Source organism: Tachyglossus aculeatus, chromosome 11 (genome assembly GCF_015852505.1).
Source record: "Tachyglossus aculeatus isolate mTacAcu1 chromosome 11, mTacAcu1.pri, whole genome shotgun sequence".
Classification (NCBI taxonomy): domain Eukaryota; kingdom Metazoa; phylum Chordata; class Mammalia; order Monotremata; family Tachyglossidae; genus Tachyglossus; species Tachyglossus aculeatus.
Window position 1 is genome coordinate 1,304,032 of NC_052076.1, and position 18,450 is coordinate 1,322,481.

Genomic DNA, 18,450 nt, shown 5'->3' on the forward strand with positions numbered 1-18,450 from the left:
GCCCAAAGGCTTCCTGGTTTTATGGGGGAGGTTATCCAGCTCCTTGCTTATAGGTGCATCTGTGGCCCACTTTCCAGGGAGACAGCTTCACTTCCTGGCGGTGCTCAGCTCCCTGCTCCACAGAGAGGAGGCAAGAGTTAAGGAGAACGGAGAGAGGATTTTACTGCTGCACCACCACGGTCTTTCTCCTGCCGAATTGTGTGGTAAGCCGTGCTAACTGTGGGGGATGACCAGCCACCCGGTGGTCAGAGAAGGCTCCCACAGGGTAGCCTCTCGTGTCCCTGTGCCCTTCCTACAGTTGCTATACCTGCTGAGAAGCAGGATGGGATTGGCTGGCTGGAAACTGCCCTGCTTGGATCTCTCTTTAAATTGAAAAAAGGAAAGCAACTTCCAGGGGCTGTCCACCAAAGACTGTCCACGTTTCCCCCGAGAGGGTCATACCCATGCCTTCCACTCACGCCTCCTCTTCCCCCGCCACCCAACTCCCGATGACTCTGAATGTCCATCAGAGAAAACCTTTAGGGGTCTTTGATTAGCCTCGGGGGTAATCTAGGTGGCCAGTGAGCACCTGCCTTGTCCGGCCCCAGCCCTGCCCCTGCCCGGTTTCTCCTGCCCATCCTTTTCTTCAGGCTGGTCTGGGGTGACAGCTCCATAAGGGATTGGGGGGGGGGGGGTCGTGGCCCCCTGCCAACTCTGCCGGGGGACCAGATGAGAGGTGGCAGGGGGACATCCCAACTGAGGACAGGGTCTCAGCCGTGGATGAATGAAGCATCTGGAAACAGCGGCCTCACCTCCCTTCGTGCTGTCCATTCCCCTGCCCCACAGTCAAGGAGGCTGCCTTCCCCCCAACCCCAAGGGCCCCTGCCTTGGCCTGCTCAGGCCGCTGGCCATGCTTCCTCCTCAGACACTGGCTCCACCTCCCCTCTGTACCATCAAGAGGACCCCCATCCCATGCTGCTTTCTGTGGCTACCCCAGCACCTGCAACATAAGGCCTTATAGAACCTCGGGAAAGCTATAGACTGTAACCCCTGTTTTAGATTTTTTGGTATTTGTTAAGCACTTACCATGTGCCAGACATAGTACTAAGTGCTGGGGTTGATGAAAATAATAATAATAATGGCTTTTATTACATATTTACTATGTGCAAAGCACTGTTCTAAGCGCTGGGGAGGTTACAAAGTGATCAGGTTGTCCCATGGGGGGCTCACGGTCTTCATCCCCATTTTACAGATGAGGGAACTGAGGCGTGGAGAAGTGAAGTGAGTTGCCCAAAGTCACACAGCTGACAAGTGGTGGAGCCAGAATTAGAACCCACGACCTCTGACTCCCAAGCCTCAGCTCTTTCCACTGAGGCACACTGCTTAGCTTGATACAAGCTAATCAGATTGGACACAGTCCCTGTCCCACCTGGGGCTCACAGCTATAATCTCCATTTTAAACTGAGGCCAGAGAAATGAAGTGACTAGCCCAAGATCACACTGCAGGTAAGTGGCAGAGCCAGGATTAGAACCCAGGTCCTCCGACTCCTAGGTCCAGGCTCTTTCCCTGAGGCCACGCTGCAACTCACACTATCTTTGTGGATAGGGATCGTGTCTACCGGCTCTGTTATATTTACTTCCCTAAGCTCTGCACTCAGTAAGCACTCAATAAATAACCAACGATTGATTGATTGATTGAAAGTTAGTGGCTGTGGTAGCCATTGCTGCGGACTCTAAATCACAAGGAGCCTGAAATTTTGATCCTCTAGCCACAACCCCCTGCTGACTTTTGTTTTTAATCTGTGTCTTGTGTACTGATCCTCGCCCTTTATGCTGTTTGAATGCTCCCTTGCTCCCATTGTGCCTGTCTCCAGTCATCCCCACTGCCCCATCTACAGTGAGGGACTGTGAGTTTCTCAGGGGACAGGGACGGTGTCGAATGCCTTCCTGTGTACCCTTTCCCAGCATCTAGTCCAGTGCGTTCGTCACTCCTGAGCCCAGAACACGGAATCGTGCTACCCTCCGGCGCTGCTCCCTGCAGGAGGGAAGGTGGCCGGGTGACATTCGGCCTGGTAGGGGCAGGGGCGGCGGAGGGTGCGGGGGGGCGGGTGACATTCACCCCGGGGGGGGCGGCGGAAGGTGGGGGGCGGCCAGACCAGAGCCATGAACCGGTGGGAAGAGAGCACGCACGGGAAAAGTGAAGAAGAGGAAGAAGAGGAGGAAGGCTGGGGGAGTCACCAAGGAGCAGTATATCCGATAGCTGTGACCCGGAGGCGGAACCTGGGCCAGGTGGCGGGAGGACTTGGGCTACCGCCCGAAGTCCCGCCGGGGGACTCACGGTGCAGAGCCGTGCGCCAAGGGGTCCAGGTGGGCCCCAGTCCAATCCCCTCAACAGCCCAGAGCACGCGGCCTCCTTCTGGGTGCACCTGGATCCCAGAAAGCCACAAAGCTCCCAGTAGCCCCAGCCATCCTCTACCACCTCCTGCTGCCTCTTTAGGCCCCTAGCCCGGACACCCCGGACACCGTTCCTCTTGCCAGGTCCTCCAGATGTCCTCCCCTGCCGTCCCCTGACCCCTCTGTCACTATCCCTTAGCCCCCTCCGCTGCCCCCTGCAGATGGGTCCCAAATGCCTTGGGCTGCCTCCCTGCTGCTCCCAGGTGCCTTCTGTCGCCCCTTCAACTGGCCCCAGCTGCATTTTGCTGCCCACTGCAGATCGGCCCTAGTTGCCTTCGGCCTCCCCCTGCAGATCAGCCCCAACTGCCCTCTGCCACTTTCTGCAGACCGGCCCCTGCTGCCCTCTTTCACTCTCTGCAGACCGGCCCCAACTGTCCTCTGCCACTCTCTGCAGGCCGGCCCCAACTGCCCTCTGCCACTCTCTGCAGACCGGCCCCAACTGTCCTCTGCCACTCTCTGCAGGCCGGCCCCAACTGCCCTCTGCCACTCTCTGCAGACCGGCCCCAACTGTCCTCTGCCATGCTCTGCAGACCAGCCCCAGATGCCCTTGGCCACCCCCTGCAGAAGGCTCCAGCGCGCTCCCTCCACTTTAATCAAGCGCAGCTGGGATGGGGCCAACCAGCGCAAGCCCCCCGCCCCCCAGCCCCAGCCCAAGGGTGAGGGTACGAGTGCAGTGCAGTGCGGGGCGGGGGTGGGGAGCGGTGGGGGGGCGGAGAAAGGGGAGGGGGTGGTATACTGACCTTCAGGTCCCTGTGGACAATGGCATAGTGGTGAATGTAAGTTACGCTTTCTAATATCTGATGGATACAGTGACTGCAAAACAGAACGGGGCGGGGGGGGGAGGGGGCGGGAAACGGGAGGGGAGAACGGGGGAAGGGGGCAAGGGAGCGGGAAAGAGGGGGAGATCATCCCGAAGGCAGGCGAGGAAGGCGCCCCCCCCGCAGCAGGGAAGACGAGGAGGAGGATGAAGGGGGCGGGGGGAGCAGCAGGACAACAGAAAAAGCCCATGATCGGGAAGGGGGAGGGAGGGAGAGGAAGGGAGAGGGGCAGAGGGCAAGCCCGGGGGCGGCGGGAAAGAGAGAGGGGCGGGCAGGAGGGGAGGGGCGGTGGGGACGGACATGGGGGACGAGAAAAGGAGAGAAACAATGTTTGAAAGCTCAGAGACCACAGAGGTTATCACAAAGTGTGCGCGGATGGCTGTTAATGGCACGGGGGGAGGGGGGACACAGAGTTCGGGGGCGGGGGGCACAAGACCAAACTGCCATTTGGGCTACACAGGGTGTGAGAATGACCCCTCCTGGCCTCTGAAACCCTTGGATCCCCTCACCCCCAGTCTCACTAACAGACTCAGATCTGGCTCAGGTGGGCTGAGGATGGGCTCAAATGGTCCGGGGACGTCCCAACCCAGCCCCAGTCTGGCAAGAGTCATCCCTCACCCCCAAGAAACTGGGAGGGAGAGAGAACTCTTCACTCCGGAAGGAGACAATGAGGCTGAAAGAGCCACCCAGCAGAAATGCGTTCCGCTCCCCAGCCCATAAACTGGGGTCTCCTTCCTTCGGGACCAAAGACAGGGCTCCCAGTCCAGAGCTCCGGAGTGGGCGAGGGCTGGTGCAGTCTCCGGTTCTGCTCCGGCTGAGAGGCCCTGACCCCGCTGGGGGTCTCCCCAAGGCAGCCGAAAGGAGCCAATTCAGAGACCCCAACCGTCTTCCCCGTCCCCGAAGACGGGTGCCTCCGGCCCAGCCCTGAGCCCCGAAGAGGGTTGTGCTGATTTCAGACTGCCAGGACCAACAGGCTCTGCATACCCCTGCCCACTGAGGGGCCAAAGACAGGGTCGAGCCACAGCTGGGCCGAAGCTCCAGGGCGGTCAGAGCAGCGGCTGGCCGGTTCTGGCCCCCTGGATTGGGTCACTCCCCACCCCTTGGGGTTCCCGACCTAGCAGCCGGCCGACATCCCCCACTCCTCACCGGGCAGGCGGGCAGGCAGTAGGAGCCTCCGGGGCTATGGAGTCACTGGGATGCCCCGGGAGAGTGGCTGGGCAGAGACCAGCCACTGCCCGGCCCTCCCTCCAGCCCCCAGTGGTGTCTCTCAGCAGGGCGGGGTCCACCCCCAGTCCAGTCAACAGCCCCCAAGAGAGACGATCAGCGGGGTGAGCCATTTGCAGGGCACAGCGGGCTGCCCGTTCCTCATTTCCTGCGTGGGGACAAGGGATTCAGGCCTCACTTCCTGGATGGGGACGAGGGATTCGGGCCTCACTTCCCTGATGAGGGGATAGAGCTGCCCACTTTCCCTCTGCTCTCCCCACCTTCTGTCCCAGGCCAGGCAGGAATCCCCAGACTCCAAATCGAGAACAACCCCTTGCTCCCCGAGGGATCTGGGAAAGCCCAGCCGTTGAACTCTTCCCTATGGAGAGGCCCTCAGCCCTGAGAGGAGGAGGGGCAAACCTATCTTTGCTTTTTAACCACTAAGAAGCAGTGTGTCCTAGAGGAAAGAGCATAGGTCTGGGAATCAGAGGACCTGGGTTCTAATTCCGGCTCTGCCACTTGTCTGCTGTTTGACCTTGGGCAAGTAACTTCACGTCTCTGTGCCACAGTTACCTCACCTGTAAAGTGGGGCTTGAGACTGTGAGCCCCACGTGGTGCAGGGACTGTGTCCAACCAGATTTGCTTGAATCCACCCCAGCGCTTAGTACAGTGCCTGGCACATAGTAAGCACTTTATAAATACCACAATTATCATTATTATTAATCAATCATCAATTAATCAATTGTATTTATTGAGCACTTACTGTGTGCAGAGCACTGTACTAAGCGCTTGGGAACTACAAGTTGGCAACATATAGAGACAGTCCCTACCCAACAGTGGGCTCACAGTCTAAAAGTCTAAAAATTCCAAAGTCTAAAGTCTAAAAATTATTATTATTAATACTAATAATCCCAACTCCACCGACTGCCTGCTGTGAGACCTTGGGCAAGTGACAATTTCTCTGGGCCTCAGTTTCCTCATCTGCAAAATGGGGATTAAATGCAACTACCACCTACATAGACTGGGAGCCCTATCTGGGACCTAATTATCTTGTACCCACCCCTGGGCTTAGTATAGAGTTTGGCACCTAGTCAGTGCTTAATAAATACTATAATTAAATTATAAATCCAACTCCCTCATACTTAGACTGGGAGCTCTACGTGGGACCTAATTATCTTGTACCTATCCCAACACTTACTATAGAGTTGGCCCCTAGTCAGCGCTTAATAAATATTATAGTTAAATTAAGACCTCAGCTTCTCCCTGGGAAAACTCCCCGCAGGCGGACCCGACCTGGCCTGAACAAGATAGTGGGGAAGGAGTGTAACCCTTAGAGAAGCAGCATGGCTCAGTGAAAAGATCATGGGCTTTGGAGTCAGAGGTCATGGGTTCAAATCCTGGCTCCGCCATCAGATGTGTGACTTTAGGCAAGTCACTTAACTTCTCTGTGCCTCAGTTACCTCATCTGTAAAATGGGGATTAAAACTGTGAGCCCCCCGTGAGACAACCTGATCACCTTGTAACCTCCCCAGCACTTAGAACAGTGCTTTGCACATAGTAAGCACTTAACAAATACCATCATTATCATTATTATCCTGAGGGAGCAGGCAGGAATCGATCAATTAATCAAGTGCATTTATTGAGCGCTTACCTTGTGCAAAGCACTGTACTAAGCAGCAGCTGGGCCCTAAGCCCCTCCCAGGCTGATCTCTGCCCCAGTTCCCCCATCTCCAGGAGTTCCAGGCAGAGAGTGGTAATATCAGTCAGGGGAAGATTGGGGGAGGGGATGAACATCAGTGGGGTGGACACCAGTGATGTGGACATCATTGGTGATGATAATGATACTTATTAAGCACTTACTATGTGCCAAGCAGTGCACTAAGCGCTGGGGTAGAGACATGATAATCGGGTCGGACACAGTCCCCGTCCTATATGGGGCTCCCAATCAAAGGGGGAGGAAGAACAGGTAGCGATATGGACATCAGCGGGAAGGTGACCAGTAGTGCCAAGACCGTGGCCTTTCTGGGGGAGAGTCCTGGCTCACAGCTTGTCCCAATCAGGTGGACCGGCCACCGTGGTCAGGCTGGGAGGGGGGAGGGGGCTATGGGCCGTACCTGCACAGCCGACGCACAGTGTCTTTGCCCACCCACTCTGGCCAAGTTATGAATGAGTTAATGTTGCACAAATACAGCAGGCAGGGACGGGGAAACAGAAAAAAGCGGGGGAGGCGGGGGGGGGCGGGGGAGGAGGTGGGGGGGCGGAAGGGAAGAGGAAAGGTGGGCAGGGGGATCCAGGCAGCAGGGCGATCTCCGCACTCACCTGGCGTCGGCTTCGCTGTAGTATTCTCGGGCCACGATGTCCTCAAAGAGCTCCCCGCCGGTCACCCTGGAAACCCAAACAGACAGAAGATGTGGTGGCCGGCTCCTTACACCACCCTCCTAGAGGGGACCCGGCTGAGCCCGACACACCTCCCTCCCCTGCCACTCCCCAGCAGTCATGAGATTGCTAGGCTCCCCTTTCCCCCAGGCAGCCCCCCTCTCAATTCCCTGCCCCCAGTCCCCAGCCACCCACACCATTTCTACACCTCCCCTGAGCTATTCTCTGATGCAGCGTGACTTGAGCTTGTATTTCTAATACTAGGCCTCAACGATCCTAAGGGAGCAGGGTCATGTCGGAAGTATGGGAAAGGCATGCTGAGTTTGCAGAGCACGACCTCAAATCAGGCCCAAAGAAAGTAAGCACAGGGATCTCACAGGATAATAAAGCCAAAAGGAAGGCAGTGTGGTGCGGTGGTAAGAGAATCAGACTGGGAGTCAGGAGGCCCAGGCCCTTGGCCTGTCTCTGCCTTTTGCCTGCTTTGGGACCTTGGGTAAGTCATGTAACCTCTCTGGGCCTGTTTTCCCATCTGTAAAATGGGGATAAAATACCTGTCCTCCCTCCCTCTCAGACCATGAGCTCTGTGTGAGGCAGGGACTGTGTCTGATCTGATTCTCTTGTGTCTTCCCCAGTGTCTAGCTCGGTGCTAATAGATACTATTATTATTATTGTTATGGTTATTGGTTATGGTTATGGTTATGGTTGTTACCATCAAAAGGGAGGGAATCTGAAATACCTACGGCTCATCTAAACTGGCTTCTCCCACAGGGCATGGGAGACCAATGCAGTCTTTAACCCTACATTGAAGCGTACAATATTCTGCATTTCACAGTGTATTTCACTTGGGACCTGCAGCCACTGGGAGAGAAAAGAGTCTTAGGGGAGAGAGTTATAAAAGGAGAGGTTTTTAGAGTTGAGAACTCATATTATCATCCCACCACCACCTCAGTCAGTCAGTCCATTGTATTTATTCATTCATTCATTCAATCAATCGTATTTACTGAGTGCTTACTGTATGCAGAGCACTGTACTAAGCTCTTAGCTGAGTACAATATAACAGACACATTCCCTGCCCAACAAGCGTACAATAAAGGTATTCGTTCAGCATGCTAAACACTGGGGCTGGAGGCTGACGACCAGGGGGATGTGGGCAGGGGGCCTGGGAGCCGGGGACCAGGAGGATGTGGGCTGGGGGCTGCAGGCTAGGAACCAAGGGGATGTGGATTGGGGGCTGGAAGCCGGGGACCAGGAGGATATGGGCTGGGGGCTGGGGACCGGGGGGCTGAGGGCTGGGAGCCGGGGAGAGCCCAGGAGGGCTGTGAGTCAGAGCAGCTAAATTTATCCCGGGCCCAGCGGGGAGCCCGGGGGCAGGCTGACGTCATCTCCGCTCCATCCGGCAGGAAACGGGAGCCGCCGAGGCACCGACCTGCGCCGGACCGGTCGGGGGCCGGGGTGGGGGGGCCCCGCCGCCCCCCCCCCCCCCCCCCGCGGCCCAACCAGCCGCTCCCCACACAGATCCAGCACACAGACACGCACACACAGGCACACACAAAGCCACGTCCCACCTCCGCCGGTAAATCCAGGCGTGCACCCGAGCCCCCCCAGGGCCAGCCTAGCGCCACTTACAGATCGAAGACGAGGTAGTGGAAGCCTTCCTCCGAGATGCTGTCGTGGAGACGCACTGCCAAGGAAGGAAAGAAGGAAGGAGAGAGACCGTGAGGACTGAAGTTCCCCCTGTGAGAGCCCCGGCCTGGGGTCCAGACGCTCAGAGTCCCCCGGGCTGGGGCCCCCGGACGCCCTAGAGCAGCTACCCTGGCACTCTCAGAGGCCCCCAGCAGGAACTGAATCCCCCACATCACCATCACCATCACAGCCACCTTTTTCCTCTCCTCCTCCCCATCCCCTCCGCCCTACCTCCTTCCCCTCCCCACAGCACCTGTATATATGTTTGTACAGATTTATTACTCTTTTTACTTGTACATATTTACTATTCTATTTATTTTGTTAATGATGTGCATTTAGCTTTAATTCTATTTGTTCTGACGACATGACACCTGGCCACATTGTTTTGTTTTGTTGTCTGTCTCCCCCTTCTAGACTGTGAGCCCGTTGTTGGGTAGGGACCGTCTCTATATATTGCCGACTTGTACTTCCCAAGCGCTTAGTACAATGCTCTGCACACAGTAAGCGCTCAATAAATACGATTGAATGAATGAATGAATCACACTGCTGCGCCCAGCCCTGACCCGCGGAGGCCGTCCCCGCCGTCCTGCTGACCCCGGAACGGGATCCTCAATCAATCAATCAATCAATCAAGTGACCTGTTGTGGCCGGTGCCTTCGTGGTACCCCTGCGACTACGGATTGAGTCTCTCTGTCTTCGGGATTATCTCCCGGAGTAAACCCCGATGAGTGAACACCCCGAGTGTAGAAAAGCAGGACCCCAGGACCGGCTCCGACCCTCCTTCCGGCCCAGCCCCACTCACGGACAGATTAATCCCAGCCCCAGCCTCTGCCTTAGCCATTGAGAGGGGCTAATCCATCGGTTATTCGACGATATTTATTGCGGACAAATGACTTCTCTGGGGCGGCAGCGCCGGGGTCAGGAAGTTCAGACTGTGCAACGAGATTGCCTTGAGTGGCTTGTGGGAGCCACACAAGGCACTAGGGAGGTGGGCCCCAAGATCTTACAGCTGGCCAGAGCAGGAAAAGGGAGGGGAGGAAGAGAGAGAAAGGAAGAGGGAGAAGAGGAAGGAGATGAAGAGGAGGAGATGAAGAGGAGGGGGATGAGAATAAGGAGGAGGAAGAGGAGGAGGGAGAGGAGGGGGATGAGAAGGAGGAGGGCGAGGAGGAGGGAGAGGAGGAGGAGGAGGAGGAGGAAGGGGACCTCGGGGCTAATCCCTCCCGTTCCCAGAAGGGGCAGGCCAGGCTCAGGCTGCTGCACCGGTAGCCGTGGCCCTCTTTCCTCTCGTCCTTGGGCTGGCTGCCCTAAATTCTGCCTGGCCGCCTACTGCCCTCCTTCGCAGCCTCCCCTGCGGCGGGATGTGCTGGGCCAAGGCTCCCCAGGGCCGGACTGACCGACTCCCCGGACCGGGCGACCACGGGGGTGGGCTCCGGCTCCCCGACCCCCGGGCTCCCCGAGTTGACGGGGGCGGGGCAGCGGCGAGGCCCAGGGGAAAAGGCCGCCGGCTGGGAGGCAGGGGACTGGGGCCTCCGCCCGGCCCCGACCTCCTTTCGCTAGGCCTCGCCGCCCCTCTGCCGGTCCGGAGAGGGCCGGAGGGAGCCGCCTCGCTGTCCGCGGTGCTGATTCGGCCTTCCCCGGCTCTGTCCGTCCCATGGGAGCCCGCGGGGCCTAGGGGCAGGCCCCCCGCCTCGCCCGGGGACCCCCCTCCCCCCGGTGACCTCCCCCGCCCCGAAGCTTCGGGACGGGCCTGAGTCCGCCCGGCTTCGGCGCGGGCCCCCGTGGCTCGCATCGGCTTGGAAACGGGGCGAGCCACGCTCCCACAGAAACCCTCGGAGGAAGGATCCCGGTCCAGGTGAACGCCACCAGTCCCCGCCCAACCCTGGCCCCCGAGAGGCCCACTCCAGAGACACCCCCCTCCCCCCAACCCCTCTGTTGACTTGGTTCATCACTCACTGATGCTCTGTGGCAGGATCAGCTCACGGCCACCTTCTTTGCATTCATTCACTCACCAGGGCCCACTGCACACGGAGCACTGCCCTGGGGGCCGCCTACTATGTGCAAAGTAGGCGCCTACTGTGTGCGGAGTCCAATACGAGGGCCTTATTGATTTCAGAAGCTGTGCTGTGCTGGGCACCAAGCATGCCCAGTGCTCAATAGTGGGTGCCTAGGATAAGACCCCTGTACTGGCCACCTTCTGGGTGCAGGGCTCTGCACTAGGCACCTACTGTGTGAAGAGCACTGAACTGGGTGCTTACTATGTGCAGAGATCTGTACTAGGCACCTTCTGTGTGCATAGTGCCGTACTGGGCACCTACCATGCGCAGACAGCTGTTCTGGTGTCCCCTGTGCACAGAGTACCGTACCACATATTTGATAACATAAAATGGAAGTAGAAGACACAGTCCTTGACTTCAAGTAGCTTACACGTTACTATGGGAGATAAGTAGACACAAATACGGAGCAGAGTCGAGCTGATCTTGGGCGAAGTTGGGGGTGTCAGCCGGGGAGTGACTGGGGCAGAGAGCAGAAAGGTAAGGAGCAATCTTGGGAGGAGAGCCTGGAAGCTGATGGTTAGGAATTCTTTGCTTTGGGACCTAGCAGGGTCCCGGTGCAAACATTCCAGGACTCAGGAGTTTTTCCAGCCCTAGAGTCTGTCACTCCACCAAAATCTCACATTTGCCACCCTGGAAGGAGGTCGCCAAAGGTCAAGACCATCCCTCTGGCCCTAGGCCAGATAGGGCTGGGCGCCCTCGCCCCGGCTCTTACGGAAATCCCAGAGTGGTGAGGGGGCAGACTCCCCAGAGCCCATTCCCCACTCACTCAAGATCCCCAGAGCTGGGCAGGTGGGGAGAACACCACGGTCAAGATGGTTTCTGGGGCAAGGATTCAGTCCATAGGAGCGTAGGCCCAGCACCTCAGAAGCCCATAAGACACCTCCCCTCTGCCCTCCCCTGCAGAGCCAATCCGATCCCCCTTCCTCTGGGGCTAGAGCTCGCGGAGTCCAGTGCGCTGCCATCCGAGGGCAGCCCCCCGACCATTCCCGTGCCCTCCGAAGAAATGCTTACCGATGTTGGAATGTTTCAGGAGGCGGCAGATCCGAGCCTCTCGCTCCAGTTTCTGGTGATCTGGAGACAAAACAGACAGAGATGGTCGGTGTGGGGCAGTCACCACGGACGTGGACAGCCTGGAGGCAGAGCTGACCGCCTCTTGGGAACAGGGCACTTCTCACTCTGGGTCAGTGGGCATGGATTGATGGACTGGCCAATCATAATAATAGCAATAATAATAACAATGATAACGAAAGTACTTAAGTACTAATTCATTATGTGCCAAGCATTGTGCTAATGCTGGGGTAGATTCATGATAATTAGACTGGACCCAGTTGCTGTCCCACATGGACCTAACAGTCCCAATTACCAAATACATTTGACTGATCGATAGTGGAAAGGGTGCGGGGAGTACAGGACTGGGAAACTTGGGTTCTAATCCTAATTTACCTGACCTTGGAAATATTATTAGTAGTAGTAATAATAATAATAACAATAATAGAATTTGGCTTATTTACCGAGCACTTCTTAAGGGCCAAGCATTGTACTAAGAGCTGGGGTAGATACATTATAGACAGATCAGATACAGTCCCTGTCCCATATGGAGCTTACAGCCTAGGGAGGGAAAAAAACAGCTATTGAATCACCATTTTATATATGAGGAAATTTAGGGCAGAGAAATTAGGTGACTTGCCCAAGGTCGGGTGAGTCAGGATTAGAACCCAAGTCTCCCAGTCCTGTACTCCCCACTCCCTTTCCATTATCGATCAGTCAAACGTATTTATTAAGTGCTTCCGGCATGCGGAGCACTGTAATAAGTGCTTGGGAGAGTCCAATATAACAGAGTTAGTAGACACGTTCCCTGCAGAGAGTGTCAGCCCCAGGGACCCCCATCCACACCCCACTCGATGCCACTTCACTCCCTCCACAGACCAAAGCAACATAAGGGATCTAGCTTCACCCATTCCTCCAGCTCAATCCAATTCAACCTCACCTCTGAGGTAGGAGTTGGAAGCAACACAATCCCATTGGGTGGGCAAACACAAATCAATAATTCCGACCAATACTCCAACAAACAGATATTCCAACCAAGACTCCTACCCCAAAGCACCTCTGACTGGACTCCTGCATAGAAACTAACTGATCAATCTATACGTTGACTGAACACCTACTATTCAATCATATTTATTGAGCACTTACTGTGTGCAGAGCACTGTACTAAGTGGTTGGGAGAGTACAATACAACAATAAACACACAATCCCTGCCCTCAACGAACTTATGGCCTAGAGACGGGGAGACAAACATTACCATAAAAAATAAATTACAGATATGTACATAAGTGCTGTGTGGCTGGGAAGGGGGGATGAACAAAGGGAGCAAGTCAGGATGATGCAGAAGGAAGTTTTGTATTCTCCCAAGTGCTTAATACAGTGCTCTGCACATGATACACGCTCAATCAATACTATTGAATGAATAAATGAAAGGAGAGGAAAGGAGGTCTTAGTCAGGGAAGGCCTCTTGGAAGAGATGTGCCATTATTCATTCATTCAATCATATTTATTGAGCACTTACTGTGTGTAGAGCACTGTACTAAGCACTTGGGAAAGGTCAGTACAACAATAAAAAGTCGCATTCCCTGTCCACAACGAGCTTACAGTCTAGAGGGGGCTTTGAAGCAGGGGAGAGTAATGGGGGGGGGCATTCCAGGCCAGAGGCAGGACGTGGGTGAGGGGTTGGTGGTGAGATAGATGAGATCGAGGCACAGTGAGGTTAACATTAGAAGAGTGAAGTGTGTGGGCTGGGTTGTGGTAGGAGAATATCATCACCATACTTCATCTGCCCCCTCTCTGACCTCCCCACCTCCAGTCTCTCTCCTCTCTCCAGTCTGCTGCCCAGATCATGTTCTAAAATAATGGTTCTGTGCATGTCTCCCGACACAAAAAACTGCCAATAGCTAGCCACCCCTCTCTGCATCAAGCAGAAACTCTGGACCACCATCAGTTTTAAGGCAAGAAGGTCTCTCCCTGGTACTTACTCTCACTCATTCATTCAACTGTATTTATTGAGTGCTTACTGTGTGCAGAGCACTGCACCAAACGCCTTGGAAAGCACAATACAACAATAAACAGACACATTCCCTGTCCACAACATGCTTACTCTCCCACACTCCGCTTCTCCGCCAAAACTTACTCGCTGTGCCTCACTCTTGTCTTCCTTGTCATCAATCTATCTCTGGTGCTCACCCTCCCTCCTGGCTAGGACTCCCCATTCACATCTGGCAGACCACTATTATTATTATTATGGTACTTGTTAAGCGCTTACTGTGTGCCACACACTGCCAAACACAAGTGCTGGCATAGATACAAGTTAATCAGGTTAGACACAGTCCCTGTCCCCCATGGGACTCACGCTGTTAATAGCCATTTTACAGATGAGGTAACTGAGGCTTAGAGAAGTTAAGTGACTTGCCCGAGGACACACAGGAGACACGTGGCAGAGCTGGGATTAGAACCCAGGGTCTTCTGATTCCCTGGCCTGGGCTCTGTCCACTAAACCACACTGCTTCTCACTAAGCTATGCACTACGCTCCCCCTGTTCAAAACCCTACTGAAATCACATCTCCTATGGGCAGAGCACACTACAATGTTTGGAAGGGGACAATATAGTTAGTAGACCTGATCTCTGCCCTCCAGGAGTTTACAATATAGTAGATTAATCGATTATATCGATTGAGCACTTACAGCACTCTACTGAGCGTTTGGGAGGGAATCAGTCAGTCAGTCATATTTATTGAGGGCTAATTGTGTGCAGAACACTGTATTAAGCACTTGGGAGAGTATACTATAATAGATTTGGTATTTTGAGCAGAGTGCTGTATTGAGCACTGGGGAGAGGACAATAGATTTAAGAGACGAGATCTCTGTCCTGAAAAAGCTGGCAGTATACTGTGTGCAGAGCATTGTGCTGAGTGCTTGGAAGAAGACAGTAAATCAGTAGACATGATTCCTACCCTCAAGGAGCCGACAGACTTCTTTGCATAGAGCACTGAAATGAGCACTAGGGAGAGAAGAATAAAGTCAGTAAACCCCATCTCTGCCCTGAAAAAGCTTACAGTCTACTGTGTGCACAGCATTGTACTGAGCACTGAGAAGAGTACAACAGAGTTAGTAGACGTGATCTCAGCCCTCAAGGATCTGACGGCCTATTGTCTGCAGAGCACTGGAATGAGAGCCTGGGAGAATAGAACAGTAGGAGAAGCCAAGTGGATGGACCTCTAGCCTCCCTACGGGTTTGCAGATGAGGCCAATGACACTGAGATCCTGCCCATATACGCAAGTGTGGCTGGATAAACCCATGTGAAATCCCACCTCTGCTTTGAGTCTTTTCCACATTACTCTCATAGTTCCCCAGTTTCTATCACCCCCCAGCTACCACCTCAGCATTCTTGCACTACCGAAGCACTTCTGCTCCCACAGCACTTCTATACATAACGACTTACACAGCCTACTATTTAAACACTGACCTACATATTCCCTACATAGCGAGAAGCACCGTGGCCTAGTGGAAAGAGCACGGACTTGGGAGTCAGAGGTCGTGGGTTCTAATCTCGGCTCCACCACTTAATCAGCTGTGTGACTTTGGGCAAGTCACTTAACTTCTCTGTGCCTCAGCTACCTCATCTGGAAAATGGGGATTAAGACTGTGAGCCCCATGTGGGGCCTCCTGATTACCTTGTATCTACCCCAGTGCTAGAACAGTGCTTGGCACATAGTAAGCGCTTAACAAATACCATCATTATTCCTATTATATCCATTTTTCTTTTACCTTCTTCCTGCAATTTTATGGCTTCCTTCCCCACTAGACTGTGCACTCCTTGAGGACAGGCATTATGCCTGCTGATTCTATTGTTATAATAATGATGGTATTCATTAAGAACGGACACATGAGGCTCGATGCTTGCTTGCGCTGATTAGTTTGCCCTGTCTAGGTCCCACTTTTGATTCCAAGCCTGTCTTTTGGCATCCCGATCTTTGGGAAGCCTCTGTTCCAGGAGAGCACCCCCTTGCTGCCCACTGCCCTCCAGGCTGGCCTGTCCACCGCTGTGGTGTCTCCCAGCCATCCACAGCTGTTGCTACCTCCCTGAATCATCTCTGACAGCCCTGAGAACTGAGAAGACAGCACCCAACTCTCCAGTCACGCGGCCGCAGCCTCCAGCTGCGGTGTCAGGAGGAGGGGGATCTCAAGGACCCCAACGATGTCTGATTGAACCTAGAGATCTCCTGATGGTATTCAGAGATCTGAGAGTCTCTGAGGCCTCTCCCCAAACTCCCCTGGGGGCCCTAATCTGCTTTCACAGTTGGTGTCCAGTTCCCCTCCACGTACCCAGCGCCTCTAAGGCTGCCGCTACCCCCCACCGTGGGAATCCCTGCATTGATGGTTCCTGTTAAACTCTCCTCCAGGAGGTCTTCCTGGATTAACCCCTCACAATCTCTGCCACACCATCTCCTCCTTTGAGCTTCTCTGCTCGTGTATGTATCCATGATCTGGTTATAAAGCAGGGCGATCCGGACCCTGGGGCCGGCGCAGGCCGGGCAATGCCAGGGGTCAGTGCTGGGCGGTGGGCCGGGGTCGGGGCGGAGGTTGGGGCTGGAGGTCGCTGGCTCGGGGGAAGCGAGGGGAGGGAGGGAGGGATACGACGATCTGCTCTCCGAAACAGGGGTCAGTGGCGTGGGTCTTCCTCTGGCCTGAGGCCCTCCGAGAGGGGCTTCCCCATCCCCTGAAGATCCCCCCGCCCCGCCATGCCTTATCCGACTCTCCATCCCTTATCCCGCGGGGCTGCCGGCTAGGCTGAAAGGGTTAAGGCCGCTTCTGGCATCGTCTCCCTGTCACCGCCCCCTCCCTCTCCTCACCACCTGCTCTTCCAATCTGCGGGGGCGCGGGGGCGGGAGACAGAGAGAGAGATACGGCAGAGAAACCAGAGACGGGCCGAGAGACCCGAGACAGAGGCCAGAGACGGGCAGGGAGACCAGAGGCAGATACTAGCGAAGGGCAGAGGGCTAGATAGAGGGACAGACGGGCAGACGCAAAGAGAGATGGACAGAGACGGGCAAAGACAGAGAGTCGTCAGGGAGCCAGAGAAGGGAGGGGGGAGGGCAGGTCCCGGACTGGCCCATCCAGTACCAGCAGTGTCGCCTGGCAGTGGGCGCCCCCCGCCCCCGGGTTCTGTAGGAAAACAGGGGAGGGGGAGAGGAAGAGGGGCTGGAGGAAAGCAGGACGGGGATGGGCGCCCCGCACTGCGCCCCGCACAATCCCACAGCCTCCTCAAAGCCCCCCTGCCCACGGCCCTGGCAGCCTCTTCGGCTCGTTTCCTCCCTGCTGGAGGCTCGAGGTTAGGAGCGGACCGGCACAGGGAGGGAGGGGAAAGGGGCAGCGAGGCCTATTGGGGGGCCTCACCTCAAGGCCCCGCTGGGGGGATGTTGACTGACTGGTCCTCGCTGGGTCACCGGGAAAGAGACAGGGCTGGAGAGGGGAGAGTCAGGTGGATGGGCCGTGCTGGGTCACTGGGGGCGAGTCAGGGGCGGAAGGGAGAGAGTAAGGAGTGGTGGATGATCCATTCCTAACCAAGAGGGCGACCGACATAAGGGTCTTCCAAGGGTCCGAGGTCCCGTGGGACAGAGTCCCGGGACTGACCATTGGTCTGACCCTCAAAAGGCATGGCTCATGGTCTCATGATCTTGTAAATCTTAACATCGCCAAGCGCCCCTCGCCCCCCACGGGACTGTGGGACTGAGCCAGGCTGTGACGCTTCTCCCTGCTCTGCGCCCCCGGCCTGCTCCGGGGCCGGGGAGAGCGGTGGTCAGCAGGCCGTCGGAGCCGGCCGCCCCATCCTGGGCCTCTCGCCCGACAACCATTTCCACGGGAACAGGCTAAATCTAGACAGAGTGTTCTGCACCCAATCCAGGCGCCTCCACCACCGGCTGCTCCTGCCCCCGGGAGCCCACCATCCGGCCCATGCCATCGGGCGACCAGAACTCCGCGGTTCAAAGCGGGGTCCCGGGGGTGAAGGCGGCGGGCCTTTGCCCACCACTGAGGGGGTCTCAAACGGGTCTGGACTTGGATATACAAAGGAAAACACTCATGCGTTGGAGTGTGCACGCACGCACACACACACACAAACATATAATAATAATAATTATGGTATTTATTAAGCACTTACTATGTGTCAGGCACTGTACTAAGCACCGGGGTGGATACAAGCAAATCGGGTTGGACCCAGTCCCTGTTCTACTTGGGACCCACAGTTTCAATCCCCATCTTACAGATGAGGCAACTGCGGCACAGAGAAGTGAAATGACTTGCCTAAAGTCACACAGCAGACAGTGGCAGAGTCAGGATTAGAACTCATAACCTTCTGGCTCCCAGGTCTGTGTTCTATCCATTATGCTATGCTGCTTCACACACACACACACAGACAAGCCAACATATATATACATACACACACACACACACGCAGACAAGCCAACATATATATATATATATATATATACACATACACACACACATACACACACACACATGCACACACACAAGCCTGCAGGAGCCCACAGCCCCACTAACACCAGCCTCATCTGTGGTACTAGCTGAGCACCTCCTGGTTGCACAACACTGAACTGAACGCTTTGGAGAGTGCACAAAACAGTCCTCTGGGAACAACAGACAGGAATTATAGACAAGGCAGAAGGGCAGAGAAGCCAACAAGAAAACCACTCAAGGCCCAAAACCAGCCACCTGACACCTTCATTCTCCCCTGGGGACCGATACAGCAAAGATAACAAAGTTACAGATAAAGCAAAACCTACCTCCTAGCCTATAGTTACCACCCCACCCC

The 18,450-nt window shown here is 55.4% G+C and overlaps 1 protein-coding gene across 4 annotated transcripts in view; it reads right to left on the minus strand.

Moving 5' to 3' along the window:
* The window catches only part of CAMK2B (calcium/calmodulin dependent protein kinase II beta), an 81,856-nt gene that overhangs the window by 42,845 nt on the left and 20,561 nt on the right, over positions 1-18,450 (minus strand). For all 4 annotated transcript variants that reach the window (XM_038754704.1, XM_038754702.1, XM_038754703.1 and 1 more), the window contains exons 3-5: positions 11,579-11,638; positions 8,457-8,511; positions 6,774-6,839 (exon numbers count right to left, since the gene is read on the minus strand). In XM_038754704.1, the coding sequence (XP_038610632.1) occupies positions 6,774-6,839; positions 8,457-8,511; positions 11,579-11,638 (181 nt within the window). The remainder of the gene's footprint in view (positions 1-6,773; positions 6,840-8,456; positions 8,512-11,578; positions 11,639-18,450) is intronic.